Below are 26844 nucleotides of genomic sequence, written 5' to 3' on the forward strand. Positions count from 1 at the left end.
GGCGACTCCTCCGAGCTTGGCGCGCGGGCCCGCCATTTTGTGCCGCCCTCGCTCTCGCCTTCCCGCCCAGTGCCGGGCGGATTGAATGAGGAGTCGCCGCCATGTCCTCCTCTCCGCCTTCGGCCGCCCCTCCGGCCCCCTCCCCGGGCACCCCCAGAGCGCCGCCGCCGGCCGGAACCCCTCTGTCGCCGACGCGCATCTCGCGGCTGCAGGAGAAGGAGGAGCTGCGGCACCTCAACGACCGCCTGGCCCACTACATCGAGCGGGTGCGCGCCCTCGAGCTCGAGAACGACCGGCTGCTGCTGCGCGTCTCCGAGAAGGAGGAGGTGGTCACGAGAGAGGTGCGCCACGGAGGGAGGAGGGGCGGCCTACCTGGCCGGGCTGTTGTGCGAGAGTCCCGCCCCTCTGGCGGCCCACCTCGCGGGGCTGTCGCGCCTCGGGAGGGGTTCGCGAGGGCGACCTCGGCCGTCCAGCGGGTCGCGACAGCCCGGCGGTGGGGGCGAGAAGAGCCGCCGCCCCGGCAGCCTCGCTTCGCCACGCCAGGCGGCTCTCCATTGCTGGCGAGGTGGCCCCGAGGGCATCTAGCTCACCCCGGGAGTCCCAGGAGCAGAAGGGGCGGAACCTTCTGGCGGTTTCCTAAGGGGGGGCGTGGGTGTGCATGCGTGCTGTCCTCGGGGATCGCAGGATCTCCCCTCGCGTCGGTTTCTCCCCGCTGCCGGTCCCTCTCGGCCGCTCCCTCCCGGCTTCTTCTCGCCGGAGAAGCTGCTGCCTCTTGTTGCTCCACTCCGCTCTTGCGCTTTTCTTCCCTCCTCCTGCCTCGGGGCTTGGGTGAGACAGCTGGTCGAAAGCTCTTGGGAGGCCCCTCTTACCCCAGCGGCCTCCCAGAGACTTTTCTGTGCTGGTCCCTTCAAAAAGTTCGGAAAGCCTGGTGGGACAAGAAAAGAAGAAGCCGCCGCCTCCTTTGTCGGGAGGCATCTGTCATCGCCTGCATGCCCCTAGCTCAGCTGCTCCCTTGCTTCCGTCCAGCTTCCCGCTTGAGCAGAGATGGGGACCCCATGGCCCTGCAGGTGGGGCTGGGCTTCCTGCTCCTCTGGCTGTGGACAAAGCCTTGTGGCAAAGTGCCCTGTTTCCTGGGGCAGCCTTGAGCTGCGCCATTTCAGAGCTTCAGTTCTGCGCAGGGATGTCCTTGGCCTCCCTTCCAGAGTGGCTGGAATATGGACAGCACTCTCGCTTGGTCTGCTTTTCCCAAGGCGTCCAAAGCTCTAAATAAGGACCCAATCCTATTGCTAGGGCAACATTTCTTTTTGGTGGTTGGCTGAGTGCTTCATGTTGCTTCTAATGACACTGAATCGTTATATGGGCAGGACCCCCCAAAATGGCAGAGTTGCTGAGAGGTAGGCTGTTCAGAAAGGAGCAGGAAAAGGCATTTCTGGAGAAATAGGGGCAGGAGGATGAAGATAATAGATGTTGCTGCTCTGGGAGGAGAAAGTGGCTCCCACACTGCTCTTCTGCTGTGGCCTTGGCCTCTTTTGCCCCTTTCCTGCTGTGGCCTGGGGGGGGGGCTCTTCTCCATGCTTTGGAGGGGGGCAAATGGCACCCACCCTTCTGCTGCTCTGTATATTCTCCAGAGGCTGGTGGGGGTACCTGATTCTCCCCTCTGTGCAGGTGACCGGCATCAAGGCCCTCTATGAGTCAGAGTTGGCGGATGCCCGGAGAGTTCTTGATGAGACGGCCAGAGAGAGGGCCAAGCTGCAGATTGAAATTGGGAAGCTGCGAGCAGAACTTGATGAGCTTGCCAAGAGGTAAGGGAAGCCATGCTGCCAGGATTTTTAGGAGTGACCATGTCTGGGCCGGAACACGTGTTGCACACAAGCTAGTGTGATGTGCTTGTCCCCGCCCACCAGCGGCAGAGTCCAAGGAAGCAGGGTGGAAAACCCTTTTCAGGCCACAGACCACCTTCTGAGGGAGCCGCCTGCGGTGGGAGGGGCTGGCCCCCCACACATCAGAGATTGCTGCACACACATGTGCACACACTCCTTCCCCCACCCTTTGTGCAGGGAAGGGAAAGCATTCTCACAGTGTGAGGATGCTTCCCACCCAGGGAGAGATTCTCAAGGGACACAGAGAGAGATCTGGAGGGCTGAATTTGGACCCCAGGCTGCAGGCTTCCCAAGGCTGGTCTTGAGGCTATCTGCTTTCCCTGCCTGCTGCTTTCCAGCAGGAAAGCATTCCCTCTCCTTAAATATTGTGGAAAGAATCTGGGGGTGGGTGAGCAGGCTGGAGAAAAGGATGCTAAGAGCCCAACCAGCCCACACATACACTGTTTTTTGCTCCAAATTACACCCCCATTCCAGGAGTTGCTTCCCTGCAGAAGGTGTGGCTCTCTGGAACTGTTTGCTGCACACCTTTTGCGTGTGACATGAAGTTAGGACCAAAGTTCTCACAAGCTCTTGGTGAGTTTGTTAGCTAGCCTTCATGCTGACATGGGGAATAGATTTGGGTCCCAGTGGGTGCAGATTTCCTGTTTTTTTTTCAGGAATCCACGTTGAATGAAACATTCTCTGCTTGGAGCTAAAGTTGCAAGACAATGGAGCATGGACGCTAGGGTTTATCCAGGGCTAGTGTTGCTTAGAGTAGACCCACTGAAAGTAAAAGACACGGCTGACTTTGGTCGTGGGTCTCCTCTGAATAAAACTGAGTTGCTGACAAACCATTGACTTCTCCCTGGTGTGTAAGTTTGGCTGCTCTGCTTGTGGCGAGTGCCATTTTTACTGTCCTGGATATGAGCTTTTAAAATCCTGCGCTTGCTCAGTGGTTTGCTGCTGCATCTGAAAGTGAAATTCTGCTCTGGTCAACTGCCAGATGCTTAGCATATCAAGGTCTTGCTTTCTGCAAACCTGGAATGAGGCTCCAAATACTTTGCCCTCTGCCTTGCACTGCCTGCGACTCAGATCAGATATTGGTTGGAGGAAGAACGAGGTTTTCTGCGCTTAAAACAAAGAAACATGCACTTTAAAAATGATGCACATGTTACTTGCCAGGTCCTTCCAAGTCAGTCCTCTGATGGGATCCTGCCTTCCTTTTTTTTTAAACATAAGATTTTAATAATAGTTTTAAAAAATACATTAAGATAAAAGAACCTAATCTAAATAAGAACAAAACAGAAAGGGGAAAGAAATCACAGTGTCCTTTCTCAAAATCAACCCTTAACTCTTGTCTCACACAGAAAGTGAGTGGCCTTCCCAGCTCGCCCCTGAGAGCTTTCCTTCTCACAATCTTTTACTTGTTTTTTTTTAAAAAATTGTTAACCTGTTTTATTAAATTTGCTTTGTAACATAACATTATTATATATATTCTATAAGACCAAGAATATAAAACAAAATTCATACTACAGTGCATAACTACATAATGTTAATATATATGGTTTCTGAAAAAAGGCTTACATAACAAAATCAATTCAATCAATCATTTTTTCTAAAAAAATAAAAAATTCCTCCAACCCCCCCCCCCCGTCAGGCCTTCCTTCTTCATCCATGTACACAGTCTGTTCATTCGAGCTTGTATGTTAGGGTTGGCTTCCCCCCTTACAGTTCCTCTAAAATGCCCATTTATTTGTGATTTTTTGGCATTTATTTTCCGATCTATCCTCTGCTACTATATGTTCAAATATTTCTGATTGTAAGTATTCAAAAACAGAATCATTCCATTTTTCCATATTCCATTTGGCCTTTTCTTTCCATCCTAAAGCAATAACTGCCATTCCAGCTAGAATCATAATCTTGTATAACTCTTGCTTATTACTTTTTACTTTGTTATTTCCCAGTATTCCCAAAATAACAAATCCCTATTAACTTCTATGTTTATTTGAAATAATCCAAAAATTACCTTTGTAATCTTTTGCCAATATTCCATAATCAGATTACATTCCCACCACGTGTGGTCCTTTTTCCTGACCACAATGCCGTCATTTGGGACTAAACCCTTTCACTATATACACCATTTGTGCCGGAGTTCTATACCATTTTAATAAAAAATTTCTACTTAATTCTTTATACTTTTCTATTTTAATATTCATATTCTTCATCAATTTTTGGGCCTTGTTTGAATGGCTCATACCTTCCTGCTCCCATTTAATCTGAATTATCCTTTTCATTCTTTGTCGCCTATCATCAGTTTATATAACACCCCTGCTATCCCTTTCTCCGTTATTTGTCTTTTGTTTAGCACCATATCTATTTTCATTTCTGTCCTCATTGTTTCCTCTGCTCTTTTTATTAAATCGTAAAGTTCTTGCACTTTCAGCCAATATTGTTTTCCTATTTTTTTTAAAAAAACTGTTTTTTATAATTAAATTCCCTTCATCGAACATATCTTTTAATTTATAAAATCCCTGATCTTCTAATTTCTTCCACCTTTGACCCTTGCAGATATTTTAACAGCATCCACCTTGAGTATGTTGGCATGCATTTCATATTCCGGTTCTTCCAGATTCCTAACCCAGTTTTCCTTGGTCCTATTGTCTTCTTAAAAGCCGCTTTAATATGTCTATTAAATATCCCTTCTCTTCCTATTCCTTCATTTAGTTCATTCTCCAGCCTTATCCATTTAATCCCATTCTTATATCCAATATCTATTAGATTTTTCAATTGGAACGTTTCATAGTAAAATTCTTAAGTTTGGTATTCCCCATCCCATCTCTTCTTGAGATGAATCATTTACTATGTCTGAGGTTCTAACTCTTTTACTTCCAAAAATCCAATTTTTAAATACCTTCTTCCATGTTTTGAACCATGTTTTCCTAATGGGTAGTGTAATTACTTGAAATAAATATAATAATTTCAGTACCAGAAAGATTTTAACTGCTCTAATCCTACCTAGAATATATAAATTCTTATTTTTCCATGATTTTATATCCTCCTTGATCTTCCTCCACCCTTTTATGTAATTTACATCTGAAATCCTTGCAATATTTTAAATAATATTTACCCCCAAGTATTTAATTTCCCCCCTGTTGATATCCATCTTTCTCATTTTTGCAATTTCCTTCTCTTTATCTACATTCCAAAATAAAATTTCAGACTTCTCCAGATTTACTCCCAATCCTGACTCCTCTTTAAAGTCCTTCAGGATTATCATAAGTTCTCTTACACCCTCTAAGGGACAGTCTTTGACCTTGGGAGGTCTTCCCTTCCCTGCTTCTCACTCAGGATCCTTCCACTATCCAGTAGGACCCTGCCTTCTCTTGGACAATGTACCCCACAAAGCAGGATCCTGACATGTGTGGACTTATCGAGGTACGGTGGTACCTCGGGTTAAGAACCTTGCTTCAGAATGAGAACAGAAATCGTGCTCCGGCAGCGCAACGGCAACAGGAGGCCCCATTAGCTAAAGCGGTGCTTTAGGTTAAGAACGGACCTCCAGAATGAATTAAGTACTTAACCCGAGGTACCACTGTATATGCTCGTATGTCCACACACCCAGAACAAGCTACTGAGGAATGACACTATTCTACCAGACGCAAAAGTCTGTAAAAGCATAAGGTCCGAGTGCTCTGGCCTCCATGGGGATGGGTGACCCACTGTGGCAGCCCAGGTGAGGGTGAGGTTTGGAAAGGTCTGGGATTCTGTTGGGTCGGCGACAGTTACTTTTCCCAGTAGCTAGGATCTCAAGGTTGATGTTACAGGTACTAGTTTCTGTGGAGGTCCCCTTTCCGGTGAAGCAGCGGCAAAGGGGTCCTTTGGTTGGACCTGTTAAGTGAGTATTGGTGAGTAAGGTTCAAAGCAGTTAAGTTCCAGGAGGCAATGCCTCCAGAGCAGTATTGTTCCAGCATTACAGCTACTGGTACTAGCGGAAGACTTTGTTGGAGGTGGCTGGGTGCGTGAGCGCAGATCCAACAGTTCTGGTAGGGAGTTTCCTTAGCCACCTGACCAAGAAGTTGGATGTAGGAGTTCTGTTCCCAGGACAAAAGGAGGTCTTGCCCTAGGACCTCCTCTGTCGCTGACCAGTCGATGGGGTACCCCATATCGGGGTACCCATTTCTTAATTCATGCGTGTCTAGGATAGAAAGGGGAAAAGAAAAGGGGGGTCGGTAAGGGCTCCAGTTAACCTGTATAGGGGTTTTCTCACTGATTCTTCTATCCTCCGTTAACTAACAAGTTTCACAGGGTTTCCCTCGAGTCCTGACCTATCTGGCCTCTTCCCCAGACCTTCGGCACTCATTTTTCCTTATTCCCAGGGTGTTTTCTCACTCTGCCCTGTCCTGCCCAGTTCCTCCCAGGTTATCCCTCCTGGTAATCTCCTACCTATCATTGCAAACTTAAGAAAAGGGACCTTACTGGATGCCCGCGCCTTTCGGTGCCAGCTCTGGCAACCCCTGAGAGAGGGGAAGGTAGAGTAGAAGAGAAAGTAGAGTAATAACAGTGGTTATAGATTGCAGTGATTTAGCTATAGTATGAGAGGGGAAAGTATACTACAGTGGTATGTGTGTAAGAGTGTATGTGTTTTCTTTAAAGAGAGGGGGGGAAGGGGGCGGGTATGTAGAGAGGGAGGGGGAGGGGGAGAGAAGGAAGAGGAGACATGGGAAGAAGAAGAGGGGGTGGGGAGGGAGAGGTAACTAGCTATGGCAGTGGTGTGGGAAAAAAATTTGTTTTAAAGGAGGGAGGGGGGGAGAGAAAGGGCTCCCCCTTCAAAAACAGACCGACACACAGGCTCTCCTTCTTTCTTTTTTTATACTAATTTTTATTGATTTTCAAATATACATCTAATTCCATATCAAAATTTTTCACAAATTATCTCTTTTGGACTTTCTTCAGCTTCTCTGACAATCATCCATATTTAATTTTGGATTACACATTCCCTTATTTAGTATTGCCTTTAAGTATACCCTCCCAATCATATTTCATTTTGACAATACTCCTCAAATTTCACAGAACTTCTTGAAACCCTACCAGCGTTGTTTGCTCATCACATATACTTTTCAGATACTCGACAAATTTTCCCCAGTCCTCGATGAACTTTTGATCACGTAGATATCTGATCTTCCCAGTTAATTTGTCCAGTTGTGCATAGTCCATCAGTTTCATTCTCCATTCTTCGAGCGTCGGTAATTCCTCCTGTTTCCATTTTTGGGCCAATAATATTCTTGCTGCTGTTACTGCGTATTGGAAAAGTTTACAGTCCTTTCTATTTATTTCATTTCCTACCATTCCTAAAAGAAAAGCCTCTGGTTTCTTTACAAATGTATATTTTAACATCTTTTTCAATTCATTATATATCGTCTCCCAGAAGCCTTTCACTTTCTTACAATCCCACTACATATGATAGAATGTCCCTTCTTTTTCTTTACATTTCCAGCACTTATTACATATCTTAAACATTTTCGCTAATTTTGCTGGTTTAATGTGCCATCTGTATACCATTTTCATAACATTTTCCTTTAACGTAGTACATGCTGTGAATTTTAAATTTTCCTTCCATACCTTAACCCAGTCATCAAACTGTATATTATATCAAGATGTCCGCAAGCCTTTCGTGCCCTGCGGGAGCTCCCGGGCTCGCAAGGCTTGCGGATAGCAGTCTGTTCTGGGGTCAGGGGAAGCTCAGGCTTCCCCCGCCCCAGCCCCGCGGCTGGGGGGGGGGAATAATTTTTTTAAAAATTCATTCCCCCCCCCCCCCCAAAAAAAACGAGGTGCATCCTATGGGCCAGTGCACCCTATAGGGCGAAAAATACGGTAATTTCCAAATGTTCCCCACAAATCTAGGAGGTAGTTTTCCTGTCACTCTTTGTGTGCGTGTATATATGCACGCGAAAGACACAGAGGTCACATGTTTGCTATGTAGGAACACTTCCCTTGCTGTCCTGTCAGTTCGGCTCTGATTGCTAGAGGCAGAACGACCTGGTGCTGCAATGCTTTGAGGAGGTGCTCTGCCCATAGCCCCAGGGTGAGGAGGGGCCAGATCTTGCAGGAGTTTGTTGCGACTCGGATGACAGCGGAAGCTGTTTTTGAGTCTTCCTTTCTTTCCTTCCTTAGCTACAAAAAGAAAGATGGGGAGTGGTCCACATCTCAGGGCCGCATCAAGGAGCTGGAAGTCCTCTTCCATCGGAGTGAAGCAGAACTCACGGCAACCCTGACAGAGAAGCGCAACCTGGAGGCGGAGGTGGCCGACCTGCGTGCACAGCTGGCCAAGGTAAAGGGGGGGGGTTTCCACAGCAGAGGCAGAGAGCATCCTGAGAAGCAGCAGGGAAGGGGCCGTCTGCATTCGCTCCATAGGCATCATCTTCATCCCTGGCTGCGGGTCTTCAGCCTGGCTGCGGGTCAGCTGTGTGCAAGGGCCTCCCTTGTCTCTGGGCTGAGCTCCTGCTGCTTTGAGTCTCTTGCTGATGCTAAGATGCCAAAATGAAGTCCCGGCACCAGGTTCCTTGGCTCCAGTAGTCTGGCAGCGTGAGGAAGCCAGAGGCTGTTTCCCTCATGGCCTACTTGGAACCATGGGAGTCCTTGGCTGAGTCCTTGGGGTTGCCCCAAACTTGAACAGGGCCTAAGAAATGCTGGTGTTTCAGCTCCTGCCTGTAGCCGAAGGGACACGTTGGCAGGTTTCATCCCTCCCCCCCCCCCCAACATTTCTCACTCCAGGAGCTGTGTGGAAGCTGTTCATCTCTGGACCAAATTATTCTTTGCCAGGTGCTGAAATTTGCCTTCCTGTTTGCTCTGATGGTGCTAATGTGCTACATGAGGCTCATCTTGGATGGGGGCAGGGCTTCTCTAGGAGTTGCTGACTGCTGGTGTCTGTTTTGGGGGTGGAGGCACACTATCTGGGACTCCCTCCGCCTACATGGTTGAAGTGTAACTCCTTCCACAAGGAGTACTCATAGTCAGTATTTGCATGTCTAAATTGGGAGGCCAGTCTGCGGCAGTGCTGCCAACAGCATAAGGTGCTGTGCCCTGCTTGGTTGCATCCAGCAAGGCTGCAGAAGCCTTGGCTCTGAATGGGCTTGGAAAAGGCACAGTCAGAATTAGGCCCCAATGCAGCTGCTAGAACTGCATGTGTGAATTGAGGCTGACCATGTCTCGTGTTGAGCCAAGAGGTTGGGCAGGCAGTGGGAAGTGTGCAGGACCCATCTCCAGCACGACTCCCCTGGACATTTGGACACTTGCTCCCCTTTCACACTCTCTGCCTTCAATGCCTTTTCCAGTCAGAAGATGGTCACGCTGTGGCAAAGAAGCAGCTGGAGAAGGAGACTCTGATGCGGGTGGACCTGGAGAATCGCTGCCAGAGTCTGCAAGAGGAGCTTGACTTCAGGAAGAACATTTTTGAAGAGGTAGAACCTGCTGCTGCTGCTGCTGGGTTGCTTGGGCTGCGGCTGCCGTTGGGTGGGGTGGGGTGAGTGGGCAGGGTGGGAGAGGAGACAGGGCCCCCTTCTCCATCACGGTCTTGCTGGGTTTGAGCTGTGAAGGAGAAGGGTCCCTTTGAGCATGCCAGGGAAAAGTAGCCACCTATCCTGCTGTTGGTGTTCCTCGCATCTGTCCCCACCAGGAGCTTTTTCCCTGATGCCTTTTTTGCTCTGGTCACCAGGGAGCAGGGTGTGCACCCAAGGAGCTTCATTCCTTTCCTCCGAGTCCCTCTCTTATGCTGGAGGCACTTGTGTGATCCTGTATTGGCGGTGGGGGAGCAGACCCCTCCAGACCCCAGCTGGCAGCTCAGAGGTGCAAAGGGCAGGCTTGGTCCAGCACCCAGATCACTCCCCAGCCCAGATCTTGGGGCTGGATGTGAGGTGGGGACGGTGGCACCTGATGACTGGATTTCCTGGATGTCTGCAGTGGGTCATGCCCACCCTTGGGACCTGCTGCTTTGGGGCTGGGAGGCAGGAGACCTCTCCTACCACCCAATTCCCTCTTGAGGTTTCCCTGCATTTTATGAATCTTCCTGGAATAGGCATTTGCCAGCACTCTCCACCCCGAATGGGCGTGAGAAAGTGAGTGTGATGATGTACCTCTCAGTCTTCCTGTTGTGTTTGGACTGGTGTTTCCTGGACGGGGCCTTGAGGGGTGGTCCTTGAGGGCCTTGGTTCCTGCAAGGGGTCTTGCGAGCCTGAGCCCTGGCCTGGGTTTGCTCCCCACTCCCAGGAGGTGCGGGAGACACGGAAGCGGCACGAGCGCCAGTTGGTGGAGGTGGATAGCAGCCGCCAGCAGGAGTGCGAGTCCAAACTCTCCCAGACGCTAGAAGACCTTCGCCGGCAGCATGACGAGCAGGTCCGGCTCTACAAGCTGGAGGTGGAGCAGACCTACCAGGCCAAGGTGAGGGAGGAGGCAGATGCTGAGGGGTCTGGGAAAGGCTTGACGTGGGAGGCGGCTGCTGTCCATTTGGCCTTGCACTCCTTCCACGTCAGCGGCCAGGAGTGCTTCTGTTCAAGGGGCTTCAGGAGCTCCCTCCTCCTGGAATCTGTTGCTCTCTGTGGTGCTCCTTGGTGTTGGGGGCTGGGGGGGGGGGAGTGCCCAGTGCCTTGTACAGCAGATCTCCAGGCAGAAGGGCCCTGGGAGCAGCCTGACGCTTTCCTCCATCTCCCTTCAGCTGGAGAATGCCAAACTCTGCTCCGATCAGAACGACAAAGCTGCCAGTGCTGCTCGGGAGGAGCTGAAGGAGGCCCGCGTGAGGATTGAATCCCTCAGCTACCAGCTTTCAGGGCTGCAGAAGCAGGTGAGGTAAAGGCAGCCTCTCACACCCCCTTCTGCCTTCCAGTCTCAGCTCTGGACTGCCCGGGGCTGTCCTGGTCTCACAAAGCTACCTTGTACTACGTGTGCCCTTTTATACCTCCCGGAGAAGCTCCTGTGTTTATTTGTAGTAACTCCTTTCAGCTCAGGACAGTGTTTCTCGTATGTTCCTCGTACGTTCCTCGTATGTTCAAGTGTTCCTTTCCAGTTGATTGTTTCTGAGCCAGGCCTTCCCTGTGGGGTTAGCCCTGCCCTTGGGCTGGGTGAGGGAGGGGCTGCTTGCACAGTGCTTTGGCCCTAGCCCCCCTTTCCTTTCACAGTGCCCTTCCACCCGGGAGGCTTTCTCTCTCTGGGTCCCAGGCCAGCGCTATTCTTTCTCCTGCAGGCGAACGCCGCAGAAGACCGGATACGGGAGCTGGAGGAGCTGATGGCTGGTGAGCGAGAGAAGTTCCGGAAGATGCTGGACGCCAAGGAGAGGGAGATGACAGAGATGCAGGACCAGATGCAGCAGCAGCTGATGGAGTACCAGGAGCTCCTGGATGTCAAGCTGGCCCTGGACATGGAGATCAGCGCCTACCGGAAGCTCCTCGAAGGGGAAGAGGAGAGGTACGGAGGGAGGAAGCAGGGAGAGAGAGGAAGGAGCAGAGCGCACATGGGTGCTCCTCTGTGTTGGGCAGTGGCGCCAGCAGCTTGGTTCTTTGGCTGGATGTGCTGCAGGCCTTTCCCTCACTGCTCTTGCCCGCTGACCCTCGCCTGCCTTTCCCCGCCAGGCTGAAGCTGTCCCCCAGCCCCTCAGCCCGTATCACTGTCTCGCGGGCCACCTCCTCGTCCAGCAGCGGCATTTCCGCCACCCGCTCCTCCCGGGGGAAGCGGAAGCGCCTGGAAATAGCAGAAGAGCTCTCTGGCAGTGGCTCCAGCGGGTTGGGCACCAGGAGCAGCAGTGCCAGCAGTAGCAGCGCCTTCCAGACTTCCCAGCAGGCTTCTGCCAAGGGCAGCATCAGCATCGAGGACGTGGACCCAGAGGGGAAGTATGTTCAGCTGAAGAACCGCTCTGACAAGGTAGGCTGCGGGGAGAGAGGTCTTGGCTCAGAAGCACCGTTGGGGCCTTCAGGCTTCCCTCCTTGACTGGCCTGGCCCTGGGGCTGGTTTTGCTGCTCCATGAGTCCCGCTGCTTCTCCCTCAGGATCAGTCTCTTGGGAACTGGAGGCTGAAGAAAAAGATTGGCGAGGGAGAAGAGGTGGCTTACAAATTTACCCCAAAATATGTCCTCCGGGCTGGGCAGGCGGTCACAGTAAGTCATGGTTCTTTTCTCGGGAGAAAAGGCCTCCTCATTGGAAGGGAGGGTATTGGTTGCCCAGTATCCAGAGACCTGCTCACGCTCTGCCCACCTTCCGTGCCCGATGCAGAACCTCCTTGGTTGTTTCCTGCAGCCAGTGGAGAAAAGGCACCCTGCGACTGGGGGGGGGGGTCCCTGCAGGAAGCCCAGATGCCTCTGCCACTTGGAGGGCTGGCCATTGGGGTCAGCTTGGAGAGCTGCTCCCTCTGGCGTGATGAAGGATCAAGGGTGCCCTTCCTGTGAATGAGGGAGTCTCTTTCTTGCTAGATCTGGGCAGCTGATGCTGGGGTGGCCCACAGCCCACCTTCTGTCCTTGTGTGGAAGCACCAGACCAGTTGGGGCACCGGGACCAGTGTCCGCACCTACCTGGTGAACTCTGATGGAGAGGTAGGTCCTCCGAAGGGGGGCACTGTGGGTGGAAGTGCTGGAGAAGCCAAATAGGGAAGAAAAGGTTGCCTTGCTTTTGATGCAAGGACATGACAAAGAAGCTGCCTTTGAGCATTCACTTTTTTTTTTTTTGCCTTTGTAATAATATTTTATTAAGTTTTACAAAAAGAAGAAACATGAAACAACAATAAACAAACATCCCCACAACAGAGAGGAAAAAACAAAAAAGTAAACACTACAACACACAAACACAAAACAGCAAAATACAACAAAGAAAATAAACATATTAAAAACAGTTTTTGTCTCTTTGTATTCTTTACATTAACTTATTTCTCCGACCTCCCCAGACCTTCCTTCTCTGTATTCCAAATCAAATATTCTGTCCGCAGATTCTTTCCCTCTATCATAGTGTGATTTCCTGATACTCTTAAAGTCTAATATATAATTACATTTCCTTTGATCTAATAAAATTATTGAGTCTTTCTCAATTCACTTTTTAACTAAAAACCATTCAATCTCAAACTAATGTCATCAAACGTTCATTATCTTATAATGTTTTTGTAAATAGTCTTTAAATTTTCTCCAGTCTTCCTTCACCGTCTCTTCTCCCTGGTCTCTGATTCTGCCGGTCATTTCTGCCAATTCCATATAGTCAGTAACTTTCATCTGCCATTCTTCCAGTATGGGTAGCTGTTGTGTCTTCCAATACTGTGCGATGAGTATCCTTGCTGCTGCTGTTGCATACATAAAGAATGTCCTATCCTTTTTGTGCACCTGTTGGCTAACCATACCCAGGAGAAAGGCTTCTGGTTTCTTCGAGAATGTGTATTTAAACACTTTTTTCAGCTCATTATAAATCATCTCCCAGAATGCCTTTATCTTTGGGCATGCCCACCAAAGGTGAAAGAATGTACCTTCAATCTCTTTACATTTCCAGCATTTATTATCGGGTAAGTGATATATTTTTGCAAGCTTGACTGGTGTCATGTACCACCTGTATATCATTTTCATAATATTCTCTCTTAAAGCATTAGATGCCGTAAATTTCATACCAGTGGTCCATAACCGTTCCCAGTCAGCAAACATATTATGACCCAGGTCTTGGGCCCATTTAACCATCACTGATTTCACTTCCTCATCCTGTGTATTCCATTTCAACAGCAAGTTGTACATTCTTGACAAAATCTTAGTTTTGGGTTCTAACAGTTCTGTTTCCAATTTTGATTTTTCCACCTGGAAGCCAATTTTCCTGTCCATTTTAAATGCCTCCATTGTTTGATGATAATGAAGCCAATCTCGGACTTTGCTTTTTAATTTATCAAAACTCTGTAGTTTCAGTTTGTCTCCGTCTTGTTCTAATATCTCCCAATATTTTGGCCAGTTGGCCTCCATATTGAGTTTTTTGTGTGCTTTAGCCTCCATTGGGGACAACCACCTTGGAGTCTTGTTTTCAAGCAAATCTTTGTACCTTATCCATACTTTAAACAATGCATTCCTAACAATGTGGATTTTAAACATTCTATGCACTTTAACCTTGTCGTACGATAGGTATGCATGCCAACCAAAAACATTGTTAAATCCTTCTAAATCCAGAATATCTGTATTTTCAAGAAGTAGCCATTCTTTTAGCCAGCAAAAAGCTGCTGCTTCATAGTAGAGTTTCAAATCTGGCAGGGCAAAGCCTCCTCTTTCCTTTGCATCTGTTAATATTTTAAATTTGACCACAAACTTAACATGAGCCAACAGTGTGACGCGGCAGCTAAAAAAGCCAATGCAATTCTGGGCTGCATCAATAGGAGTATAGCATCTAGATCAAGGGAAGTTATAGTGCCACTGTATTCTGCTCTGGTCAGACCTCACCTGGAGTACTGTGTCCAGTTCTGGGCACCACAGTTCAAGAAGGACACTGACAAACTAGAACGTGTACAGAGGAGGGCAACCAAAATGGTCAAAGGCCTGGAAACAATGCCTTATGAGGATCGGCTAAGGGAGCTGGGCATGTTTAGCCTGGAGAAGAGGAGGTTAAGGGGTGATATGATAGCCATGTTCAAATATATAAAAGGATGTCACATAGAGGAGGGAGAAAGGTTGTTTTCTGCTGCTCCAGAGAAGCGGACACGGAGCAATGGATACAAACTACAAGAAAGAAGATTCCACCTAAACATTAGGAAGAACTTCCTGACAGTAAGAGCTGTTCGACAGTGGAATTTGCTGCCAAGGAGTGTGGTGGAGTCTCCTTCTTTGGAGGTCTTTAAGCAGAGGCTTGACAACCATATGTCAGCAGTGCTCTGATGGTGTTTCCTGCTTGGCAGGGGGTTGGACTCGATGACCCTTGTGGTCTCTTCCAACTCTATGATTCTATGAAATTTTATCCTTGGCTTTTTGCCCTGCCAGACGAATCTAGATATGTCCTTTTGCCACTTCTTGAAACAGTCAGTTTTGTCTATAATCTGTAATGTCTGAAATAGAAACAACATTCTTGGCAATACATTCATCTTTATCACGGCAATACGACCCATTAATGAGAGTTTCAAATTTGACCATATTTCTAGATCTTTCTTTATCTCCGACCAACATTTTTCATAGTTGTCTTTATATAAGTTCCCATTTTTAGCAGTCATAGTAATTCCCAGATATTTCACTTTTTTCACTACTGTCAAACCTGTCTCATTCTGAAACCTTTCTTTCTCAATTTCTGTTAAGTTTTTTACCAAGACCTTTGTTTTTGTTTTATTTAATTTAAAACCTGCCAATCGACCAAATTCCTGAATCAATTCTAAAACTCTTTTTACACTGGATTCTGGCTCTTGCAATGTCAAAACAAGGTCATCTGCAAATGCTCTTAATTTATATTGTTTAGCTCCGACCTGTATCCCTCTGATCAATTGATCCTTTCTAATCGTGTTCAGCAATACCTCCAGGACTGATATAAAAAGTAAAGGGGAGATTGGGCAACCTTGTCGTGTTCCTTTCTCTATTCTGAATTCCTCGGTCACTACGTTATTAACAATTAATTTATTATTCTGTTATGTTTCTCCAGATGCTCCCAATGTCTTATCTTTATCTGTCAAGTCCGGTGGTGTCTTTTTCTTCCGAGTCCTCTTCGGTTTTGCTCCTGTCACGTCTTCACTCCCTTCCTCTGATGATTCCGATGGGTCTGTTACTTTTAGAGTTCCTTTCTGCAGATCCTCCTCGTAGATTTCTAAGAATGTGTTCTTATCTTCCACTGATTTTATTTTTATCTTTCTTCCCTTGATGCTGAAAGAGAGCCCTTCCAGAAATTCCCACCTGAAGATAATGTTGTTTTTTCTTAATTGAGTAACCAGATCTTTGTAGTTTGACCTAAGGTCCAAGAGGTGTTTTGGGATATCTTTGAAAATTTCAACTTTGGATTGATTGATTACCAGGGGTTTTTGAAAATGTAGTCCCAAAACCTTATCTCTTTCTTCTTTGGTTCTGAATGTAACCAGGCAATCTCTAATTTTAATTCTTTTGCTTGTTCTTCCCAATCGAAACGCACTCAAAATCTTAAATTCCTCTTTCTCGGATTCCAAATTCCAAAATTTCTCAAATTCTTGTGTAAGAAGGTCCCGCAGGCTTCCTTCCTCAATTTCTGGCACGCTTCTGATTCTCAGATTCGTTTGCTTATCTTTCAATTCCAGCATAGAAAATCTTGCTCTATAATCCTCAAGTTGCCTGTTCATCGGTGGTAATTTCTCCTCTGTGGCTGCTGCAGCTCCCCTTGCCTCCTCAGCAATTTTTCTTGTCTCTGCCGATACTTCCAATAATTCCTTAATTGAAACCGTATTTTGTTTTATGCTTGCCGTGTTTTGTTCTATCTTTTGGAAGGCCTCTGTTACTCCTTTATTTGTTTCTGCGACCTGGCTTTTTATTTCCGCGACTTGTCTTTTGGTTTCTGCCACTTCTTCTGTCAGTTTGTCTATTGATCCTTGTACCCTTGCAAATCCTGCTGTAATGAGGTCTTCTGTCCCAGACATTCCTTTAACTTTAGGTAAAATAGAGGCACTTCCTGTAGGTTCTGGGAAGGTTCCCCTCCTTCCCGTGTGAAAGGATTTGCCAGATCTTGTTGTTTTGTCTTGAAATTGCTGAGTTTCCCCTTTTTCCTCTGCCATAAGCCAACTGTTTCAAGGTTACTCTGCAGCTGTAACTTTATCAGCTCAAAGGGAAACAATGGAATTTTCCTCAGTTACTTTATAGCTCTGTAGCAGTTTCAATGGCCACCAGGGGGACCTAGCAGATGTTACAACTGAAGGGATAATATGTCTCCCACTCTCCTTTCGCAGCAAATTTGTAACAATAATATTCCCTCACAGTGTCCACAACTCGCAACTTCACAAAAAGTTCTCCAATCCTTATAAAAAGTTCCTTTAAGCACTTCCACAGTCCACAAAACTTCATTTTCAATTTTGACAGGTCAGGACCGGGAGTCCAGGCAGTGAGCTTTAATGTAGCTTAACTTCCTTCAACGCAGGCAAGAAAAGTTTCAAGCTCTCCCCCCTCTTTCCCTGCTTCCCGAGGGGGGAACTTCTTTCCAAAGACTTCAGATTTCAACCCTTTCAATCCTTACTTTGCAGGGTTTTTAGTCCTCAAGTCTTTGCTTTCCACTATTTACAGGCGGAAGGCTGACTTCCTGTTTATACCTTCCCGCTTCGGTGTCCAATTACGTTATTTGTTTAAGTCCGATTAAATCCAATTAAGTCTCAATTCTCACTTAGTTTTATAAGTTCCTTTAAAGTATTTGTACTTTTCCTACTCACGGATTCTTCTTTTTAGTCCGAATTGTTCAAGAAGAAGTTGAGCGCTGCTCCGATCACAGCTGCGCGACGTCACTCCGAAAAAGAAGCGATTGACTCTCAGCACCGCTTCAACCCCCGCTTCACTCCGGAGCTCTTGCCGAGCCCCAGAAATGTTTTGGGGGAGCGCTGTTGGTGCCCGCCGAGTCCCACGGACGTAGGCTTCCTCCACCTACATTTCCAGGGGTTCACTGCGTCACCGTAGCGGTAGAACCCTATTTTTTCGAAGCTCTCCCCTCCGGTGCTTCAGAGGGAAGCCGCCATGATCGATGGCGCTCAACCCAGAAGTTGAGCATTCACTGAGCACCTGCTACACTCAACATGAGCTGTGTTTCTCCTACTTCTTCTCAGGAAGTTGCTGTGAGGAGTTTGACTCAGTCATCTGCTGTGCTGCAGGACAACGGGGAGGAAGATGAGGAAGCAGAGTTTGGGGAGGAAGACCTCTTTCACCAGCAGGTAGCTGGAAGAAAAAACACTTCCACCCACCCACCAAGGCTTGAATCGATTGGGGCCTGACTGCAGCCATGGTTTGGGGGTGGTTCCAAGGAGACAACGGGGTACCTTGGTCTCTCCCAAGGGGCAGCTGCGCTCTCTCTCTCTCCCTCCCTCCCTCTCTCTCTCCCTCCCCCCCCTCTCACACACACAGCAAGGCCGAGCAGCTTAGGCCCAGCCTTTTAGTTATCAAAGGTTAAGGAGTTGGGAGTTGACTCTGCTCAAGAAGGGAAAGTGAAGAAATTGGCCAAGTCAGGAGTCTCTTCCTCCCTGGGGTGGCAGAGGGAGCGTTCCTGGGTCCTGACTCACTTTGAAAAGGGGAGGACTTGTGAGGGCAGATTCTTGGAGGGAGGGACTCCCAGCTGCTCACCTCTGCTGTGGGTGGTGCCCAGGAGTTGCTCTTCTTTCCTTCCTGCACCCAACTGGCTGTGGCACACCCACCCACCCTGCCTCTCTCTAGGGTGGTCGGTCCCCAAGTGGTAGAAGCTGCTAAGAGGACAGCTAGGCTGAGCTCTATCCAAGCTGCCTCTCTGATCTTTAGCCAGGGCAGGAGAGAGGGTTCTGCCGGGGCCGCCTGGGGAGCTGCTTCCTGATGCCCTCCTTCCTTCTCTATCTCCAGGGGGATCCCAGGACCACCTCCAGGGGCTGCACCGTCATGTGAGAGGAAGGGAAACCGTCTCTGCTCGTCTTTTCTCCTTTTTTTGCTCTGCCCAGGGACTCTGCCCAGAGTCACTGAAACTATTTTTATACATTTCATATGATCACTCCTTTTTTTCTTTCTTTCTTGGAGATGGTTTCTTAGTAAACTTCTAAAAGAGAGAACTTGAATCAGCCAGAACTGCCACCATCTTTTGAAGATTTGCTTTCCCTTTGCAATGCCCATGGTCTACTTTGTTGTCTTACTTGCAAGCCAAAGAGTGATGCAGCTCCAGGAGTTTCCAGGGAAGAGACAGCATGGCTGAAGTTGTCACTCTGGAGTGGACAGTCTGCTTCTGTGGCCTTCCTGTTCTTGTACTGGGGGGAGGTGGTCAAGCAGTGACCCTGGGTGTAAGCCTGCCTGTGCCCTCAGGGGCAACCCCAGTGGTTGTGCAGATAAAACCAGGTGGCAAATGTGAGGATTAATGATATTTTCATGCCATTGACCCTAGGTGTGCCTCAGAAGGCCTGGAGCTCCTAGGACCAGAATGACTCTTGAAACAGTTTGGGCAGCTCTGTGGAGCATGGAGGTCTCAGAAGCTGAGATGAAGTGAGAAGCACTGATTTAAGGCAAGGCTTGTTTGAAGTCATTGCAGAACTTCCTCTGCCTAAGTTCTGCTGCCATGCTTTCAAGCAGGGAACAATCCTAACCATGTCTACTCGGAAGTAGGTCTAGTTGATTTCAGTGGGGCTTACTCCCCAAGTGAGGTTAAGATTGCTGCTTCCTTGCAGAATGACCCTAGAAACAGGGTTGTATCAAATCAAGTCAAAGGCCCACTGAATCCAATGGTTGCAACTCACTTGAAGGCCAGCCCTTATGAAGTCTAGATTTTGTGGGAACTGTTTCTGCCCTCAAAATCCAGAGTTGAGCCCTCACACAAGACGTGTCGGATGCTCAGATTCCGCTTGGAGGTCTGTGTTGCTCCATCCTCTGCAGTAAAAAACCAGAAGCGACTTGTCTGCTTGTCTTGCCGCTGGAGACCAGTGGTGGGTGGGGATGTGGGACGTCTTCTGCAGAGTCCCTCTTCCTTGCAGCTCGCTCCACACTGCCCAGAGGGGGCAGAGGCAAGCTCAGTGTTGCACTGCGAGCAGTGTTGTCCCATGCCTCAATGGGTCTCTCCCATTGGGCAGCCTTGCAAGTTCCAGGATGCTTTGTTTGGAAGGGGAGTTTAGGGAAGATGCTGCCGCTGCTTACTCTGCCCTGATCTGCACCACCTCCTAGAGTGAGAGGACAAGGTATGGGCAGGTAGGTGATAAGTATTTGGAGCAGGTGGGCAGTGACCCCCTCCTAGGGCAGCTCAGCTTCTCCCCACCCCACCCTTGGTCTTGCAGAATCCTTGGCACAGCTGTTCTCCACGAAAGAAGCTGCCTTGGCTGAGCAGCACTTGTCCAAAGGTGGTGTGTCCCGGCAGCCCTGGATCCCCTTGAGGGGCAAGCAGGGCTGCGTCTGGGGCAGAGTTAGTGGCGCCAGCAAGCAGCATATCCCACTTGCAGCAGTGAGGGGTCGGAGCTCCTGCCCCCCACTCCTGGGACCCCAGGGCTCTGGCTCAGCCCATGATGCTTTTAGGGCACGTGTACAGAGAGGAGATACAGCCCTGCAGATATTCTGGTTCATAGGGTCTTGTGGGGAGGGTGGGAGGGTTGCCGGGCAAGGCTTTGGTGCAGAGCAAGTTGGGTGGGAACTGATGGGTTGGGGAACAAAATGTCCTACTTTTTATTTAAAAATAGAAACAAAAAACCCAGAGGTGCTAATATTCCACAGGTATTTTAATGATGCTACGTGGTAGAGAAGCATATTAGATTTAGAAGTTGAACTCTGTTTCATGGAGCCACTTGTGGAAAGCATTCCTTTTGGAAGTATGGCTTCTGCCTCCCCCTCTACCGCATGACGCTCCTTCTGCTCAGCTTGACCAGGGGGCTGAGGGTGTTTGCCATAGACATTGCTCTCTTGTCCCTCTGAATTCTGTTTCTCAGGTCCGGCTTACAAGCATCTTGGCCACCTGCTGTGCTCACAGCTGCTCTTCCAAGGCCAGTCTCCTTGTTCCTGTGAATACTAAAGATGTGAAGGTGCAAATGTGCTACTGGGCTAAGCAGGCTGCTCTTCTTGTGCTGGCCTGAGCCAGAGGGGAGGGGGGTTCCTGACTGCTCTGCAAAGCTGAGCCAAGGATCTGAGCAGAGTCCCCAAGTGCTGCTGTTTGCCATGCACTTAGGGTGGCCACCGGCTGTGGAGGGCACCTTCCTCTTGGTCTCCCTGAACCCCCCCCCCAACTGCTGTTCCAGAACAGTTGCTGTGAAAATGCCAAGGCCAGTGTCAACCGCTCCTTGCACTGTCTCCCTCGGGCTCAGGCTGTGTCAGGGAGTGCAGAACCAGGAGCTGAGCGCTGTGAAAAGCCTTCAAAGGGCCGAGCCCAGCAGCGTCCAGCCTTTACGATCAGGACAACCTTGGCTAGGGTCCCACAAGGTTGATGTCCCTCACCTCACTTTGAGCTGTGTTCAGCCCGGATGGATCTCGTCCCACCAATCCAGTGGTCCCCAAATCCCACTTTCTGTCTCTAGGTGGGAGCCCATCTGAGAGGCCAGTTCCCTCCCGGCCTCAGTTTCCACTCTGTTTGCTCCCACTGGGGAGTGGAGGTGTTGGGCTGCAACCTGAGAGACAGAATGTTTGGGGCCGGCGTTGCCCTTAGAAAAAGCAAATTTATATTCTCTCTGAGCTGTTATTCACATATGGTTATTAGAAAATTTTAACGCTGCCTTGAAATGCTAAAGTCTAGAGAGCAAACCCTTAAAAAGATGTGGAAAACCTCTGGGTTGCTTGCTGGGGGATGGGGGTGAGTCTTTGCTTCTCACCATAGCAGTAGGATGACTGAGCATGTTTCCGCTTCCTGATGTCTTGGGCAGACTGCTCTGTGGGCGAAACACACCTGCCTGCCCCATGCCCTGTCAATTGACACTAAATCCACAAGCAATAAGCTATTTGAAACTCTAAAGAAGTGTTGCAAACTTTGCCTCTCTTCATTCAGAAAGGATTTCCTTATTATAACTTTTATTTTTGTAGAGTGAATTTCTGACTTGCAGGTTTTGTTCATGAAGCAGCTGTTCTGCATGGTGGCAGGAAAGACTCGGAGTGCATGCTGCGGAAGAGATGGTGTTGGCATTACCCATCCTTTGGAGGAAACGGATCTAGACGTTAGCATTTCAAATTTGTTTTGCTTTATTATGGATATGCATGCCAAATTCTGTGTTTTTCAAGGATTTGTAATATACCTTTTCTGACTGGAAACCTTTTGTACGAAACACTCCAATAAATGTTTTGCATTTTTACCTGGTGTCATTGTGGTAAACTCCTGTGAGGCAAAGGTTTTACTAGTATAGGTTATGATGTTAGGGAAGCTGAGCCTCAGAGAGACGGGCTAACTCACAGCCACCAAATGTCTTTGTGGCTTCAAACTGCTGTACCAAAAGCCAATTTCTCCACAAAGGAGTGGTGAGCAAGAAAGGTTTCTGTCCAGCTTGGATGGGTTTGAATGGCAAGGGTTTACCATGCGCACGTAGGAATATCCCTGGCCAGCAGAGCAGCATTGCATGCAAACTGGTTCTGTGCGCACTGTTCTTTAGCCTGATCCAGCAACAAGGGGAGCACATGATCCAGCAGTCTGGAAATTGAGGTGATTAGGACTAGAAATACTGCTATGCTGTCAGTATTTAAACACAACCCCCTTGTCCCTTAGAAATCAATGTTTGGGGTTCCCCCAGTCCTCTAACAGATTGATGATATTTCTGCAGCAACATCTTTGCCACTAGTAGACGAAATTGTAACTTGTTTCAAACTTTGAATAGTTTTGCCTTAGGCTTATGCTTAGGGTTAGGCTTAGAGTTATGGTGAGGACCAGGGCTAGAGCTAGAGGTAGGGTGAGGTAGGGTTAGGGCTCTCATTAGGGTTGGAAGAAGAAGAAGAGTTTGGATTTGATATCCCACTTTATCACTACCCTAAGGAGTCTCAAAGCGGCTAACAATATCCTTTCCCTTCCTCCCCCACAACAAGCACTCTGTGAGGCTGAGAGACTTCAGAGAAGTGTGACTAGCCCAAGGTCACCAAGCGGCTGCATGTGAAGGAGCGGGGAAGCGAACCCAGTTCACCAGATTACGAGACCACCGCTCTTAACCACTACACCACACTGGCTCACCACTGGTTGGACGTGGAGCTAGGGCTGCCCAGTAGGGTTGGGGTCAAGGTGAAGGTTAGTTTAGGGATAGGGTTGGAGCTAAGGCTTTAGAGGTTTAGGGTTCATGTTAATGTTACGGTCAGGGCTATGGTTAAGGTTAAGGTTTGCTTTAGGGTTAGGGCTAGAAGTAGGTTTAGAGCAGGGGTAAGTAACTAAGGCCCATGGGCCACAAGCGGCCCACGGGGCTTAACTGGCCCATGAGCTGCCCCCAAACCAAGCCACCCGCTCAGCGAGTCCCCGCATGCTGCGCAAACCAGCGCGGCATGGGTACTCACTTCTGCAGTGCGAAAATCATGTCTGTTCAGGCACCAGAAATGTCTGCTGGAAATAGCAGACGTGCATGTGCGCTCACATGCGTACGCAATCCAGCCCACAGAGGGATCTCCGCTGGAGTGAACCAGCCCAGGTGAGGTAAAACTTGCTGACCCCTGGGTTAGGGTTAGAACAAAAGTTAGGGCTGGAGCTAGGGTTAGGGTTAAGTTTAAGGTTGGGGTTAGGGATAGAGCATTTAGAGTTGACTGCCCAGCAAAGCATTCGGCAGAGAGCCTACAGTAGGGGTGCCCAAAGAGGGCTGGATTTGATGAAGGAAAAATGCACGAGGGCCGACCAAAATTGTTGACACCTCAAATTCAGGAGACTGATGGTGCAAGACGCTTCGTTGGAGCATCTGGAGATAGCTGTTCGTTTTGGTAATAAATCCTCCTTTTTAATCACCTACGCTTACTGTGTGATCAAGCTGGGAAGTGGGACTGCTGACATTGATGCCACAGAAAGAATACAGTTTGCCAAGAGAGCAAAAGGTTGAAAATTCTGCTCCATCACCCGCTGCTGCCGCCACAATAAAAGTGACAGCTGCAGTGCGCTCCATGGAGGCTGAACTTTCCTCCTCCACCGCAGCACCCTCTGTCCCCCATGCAGCCTCTTGGGGGAAAAGGTGCTGCTGGGGTCCTCTCCCCCTTAGGGAGGAAATGGCAGGAGCTGCTCTCTAGGGTCTCCAGGGGTCTGCACCCGCCTCGCCCTTGAGTCCCCCTTCAACCCAAAGATGAGGGTGATTTGATTCTCCCACTTCTTCCCGAGGGAAATCTTCACTCCTGCCTTGTTTCCTGGTGGGGAGGCGCCATCTTGTGGTTCACCTCAGGTGCCAAAATGTCTTGGGTCATTTCATTCCTGGTGAGGGACACAAAGTGGCTGTTCCTCTCAAAACACTTGTTTGCTTTCTTTTGGTTTATTTCATTTCGTTTTGTGTTCACGCTAAATGAAGTGAAATAAGCTCAAACAAAGCTTATTTGTCTTCTTTCTATGCATGTTGACCCAAAAACACATTTTGCTTTTTTGGGGCTTTACTTCGTTTTGCGTTTTTGGGGTGAATACGCATGCACACCCAAAAAACACGAAATGGAGTGAAATAAGTCCAAACAAAGCTAATTCGTCTTCTTTCTATGCATATTGACCCGTAAAACATGTGTTTTGCTTTGGGCTTATTTCACTTCATTTTGCGTTTTTTGGGTGAATATGCATGCAATAACTAATTTAAAGCCATGACACCCCTTCTGTTTCTTATATGCATAAACCCAGTTTTGTCACCAATTCATTATGGCATGTTCCTGGCAACGGCTTGGTAAACAAATCAATACAGTGGTACCTCAGGTTAAGAACTTAATTTGTTCTGGAGGTCCGTTCTTAACCTGAAACTGTTCTTAACCTGAGGTACCACTTTAGCTAATGGGGCCTCCTGCTGTCACCGCTCAATTTCTGTTCTCATCCTGAAGCAAAGTTCTTAACCCGAGGTACTATTTCTGGGTTATTTCATTATTTCCAAGCTCACTAATGCAGTGCACGATTGACTATCTTCATACATTTGGATGGGCAAATCTAGGTCTTTTAGTACCTGGATAAACCACACTACATGCTAGCAACAGACTCCCGTATTAGATATCTTCAGTGGTAGCGGGAAAAGGCAGTAGAGGCGGCAGCGGCAGCAATATAAGCACAGGAGGTAGAGGCAGCGGCATAGGCACAGGCGGCAAAGACAGTATAGGTACAGGCGGTAAAGGCACCAGCGGCATAGGCAAAGGCAGTAGAGGTATCGGCGGTGGCGGCGGCATAGGAATTGGCGGTAGGGGCATCAGCAGCAGTGAAAGTGGCACAGGCCGTAGGTAGAAGCACAGGTCGCAGCAGCATAGGTGGTAGAGGCACAGGCAGTGGAGGCATCAGTGGAGGGGAGAGACTCCATCAGGCAAGGCCTCCTTCCACCTGCCTTGCCTCACCCTCCGGCCCTAGGAGTCCTCACAAGTTCCTGGAGGAAGAACTGTGAGGGGAGAGACAGGCGGCACACGCGGCAGTGGCACAGGCAGTAGAGGCACAGGCGATGGAGGCATCAGTGGCAGAGGCAGCGGCACAGGTGGTAGAGGCACAGGCGGCAGTGGTACAGGCACAGGCGGTAGAGGCATCAGCAGCTGTGGCAGAGGCATACGTGGTAGAGGCACAGGCGGCAGCGGCACAGGCAGTAGAGGCATAGGCGGTGGAGGTAGAAGAGGCCGGGGCAGCGGCACAGACGGTACAGGCACAGTTCGCAGAGGCACAGACGGTGGAGGCACAGGCGGTAAAGGCACAGGCAGTAAAGGCATTCGCAGCAATGGTAGAGGTACAGGTGGCAGTGCCGGAGGCACAGGCAGTATAGGCACAAGCGGCAGTGGCATAGGTGGTAGAGGCACAGGCAGTAGAGGCAGCCGCGGCTGCAGAATAGGCACAGGCAGTGGAGTCACCAGTGGCAGTGGCAGAGGTACAGGCGGTAGAGGCACCAGCGGCATAGGCAGTAGAGGTATCAGCGGCAGCAGCAGCATTAAAGGCACAGGCAGTAGAGGCAGCAGCAGCACCATAGGTGGTAGAGGCACAGGCGGAAGCAGAAACGGTACAGGCAGTAAAGGTACAGGCGGTAGAACCACGAGCGGCATCGGCATTGGTGGTAGAGGCACAGGTGGCAGCGATAGCGGCACGGGCAGTAGAGGCACAGGCAGTGGAGGCATCAGCAGCAGTGGCAGAGGCACAAGTGGGAGAGGCAGATGCAGAGGTGGTAAATGCAAAGGTGGCAGCTGCAGCTACACAGGCCGTAGAGCTGCAGCACAAGTGGTAGAGGCACAGGCAGTGAAGCCAGCAGCACAAGTGGTAGAGGCACAGGTGGTGGAGGAACAGGTGGTGGAAGCACAAGCGGCAGCAGCAGAGACATAAGCGGCAGAGGCACTGGCAGTAGAGGCATAGGCAGTGGAAGCATAAACGGCAGAGGCACAGGTAGCAGTTGCAGCAGCTCAGGCAGAAGAGGCATAGGCGGCAGCGGCACAAGTGATAGAGGTGCAGGCAGAGGAGGCATTTGGTAGAGGCACAGGCGGTGGAGGCATCAACAGCAGTGGCAGAGGCATAGGCGGTAGAGATACAAGCGGCAGCGGCACAGGCAGTGGAGGATCAGGCGGTAGAGGCACAGGCAGTAGAAGCATTAGCTTCAGTGGCAGAGGTACAGGTGGCAATGCCAGAGGAACAGGTGGCATAGAATCATAGAATTATAGAGTTGGAAGAGACCACAAGGGCCATCGAGTCCAACCCCCTGCCAAGCAGGAAACACCATCAGAGCACTCCTGACATACGGTTGTCAAGCCTCTGCTTAAAGACCTCCAAAGAAGGAGACTCCACCACACTCCCTGGCAGCAAATTCCACTGTCGAACAGCTCTTACTGTCAGGAAGTTCTTCCTAATGTTTAGGTGGAATCTTCTTTCTTGTAGTTTGGATCCATTGCTCCATGTCCGCTTCTCTGGAGCAGCAGAAAACAACCTTTCTCCCTCCTCTATGTGACATCCTTTTATATATTTGCAGCGGCACAGGCGGTAGAGGCACAGGCAGTCGAGGCAACAGTGGCTCTGGCAACAGTATAGGCACAGCAAGTAGAGGCACCAGCGCCAGCGGCATAGGCTTAGGCACAGGCGGTAGAGGTACCAGCAGCAGAGGCAGCAATATAGGTACCGGCAGTAAAGGCACCAGCGGCAGCAGTAGCAGTAGCGGCATATGCACAGGCAGTAGAGGCCTCAGCGGCATAGGAACAGGTGGTAGAGGCATCAGCGGCAGCAGCAGCAGCAGCATAGGCATTGGCATAGGCACAGGCATAAAAGGAACACGCAGCATAGCCACAAGTGGTAGAGGA

General features: G+C 49.3%; 1 protein-coding gene across 1 annotated transcript; it reads left to right on the forward strand.

The window, feature by feature from the left end:
* On the forward strand, nt 1–21752 carry LMNB2 (lamin B2). The gene is made up of 12 exons (XM_083422071.1): nt 1–341; nt 1666–1802; nt 8031–8187; nt 9191–9316; nt 10122–10292; nt 10567–10692; nt 11092–11312; nt 11477–11765; nt 11890–11997; nt 12310–12429; nt 17595–17699; nt 18355–21752. Exons 1-12 carry the CDS (start codon nt 102–104, stop codon nt 18394–18396), a joined length of 1842 nt encoding a protein of 613 aa, XP_083278197.1. The 5' UTR covers nt 1–101; the 3' UTR covers nt 18397–21752.
* The last annotated feature ends 5092 nt before the right edge of the window (nt 21753–26844 follow it).

This window comes from Podarcis tiliguerta (assembly GCF_965153285.1).
Source record: "Podarcis tiliguerta genome assembly, chromosome: 18".
Lineage (NCBI taxonomy): Eukaryota > Metazoa > Chordata > Lepidosauria > Squamata > Lacertidae > Podarcis > Podarcis tiliguerta.

Bases quoted from the DNA above. Each gene is read 5' to 3' on its own strand.
- LMNB2 (XM_083422071.1), top strand. From the start codon at position 102: ATGTCCTCCTCTCCGCCTTCGGCCGCCCCTCCGGCCCCCTCCCCGGGC. The intron at 8,188-9,190 runs GTAAAGGGGGGG...TGCCTTTTCCAG, and splicing joins TGCGTGCACAGCTGGCCAAG to TCAGAAGATGGTCACGCTGT. The intron at 9,317-10,121 runs GTAGAACCTGCT...CCCCACTCCCAG, and splicing joins GGAAGAACATTTTTGAAGAG to GAGGTGCGGGAGACACGGAA.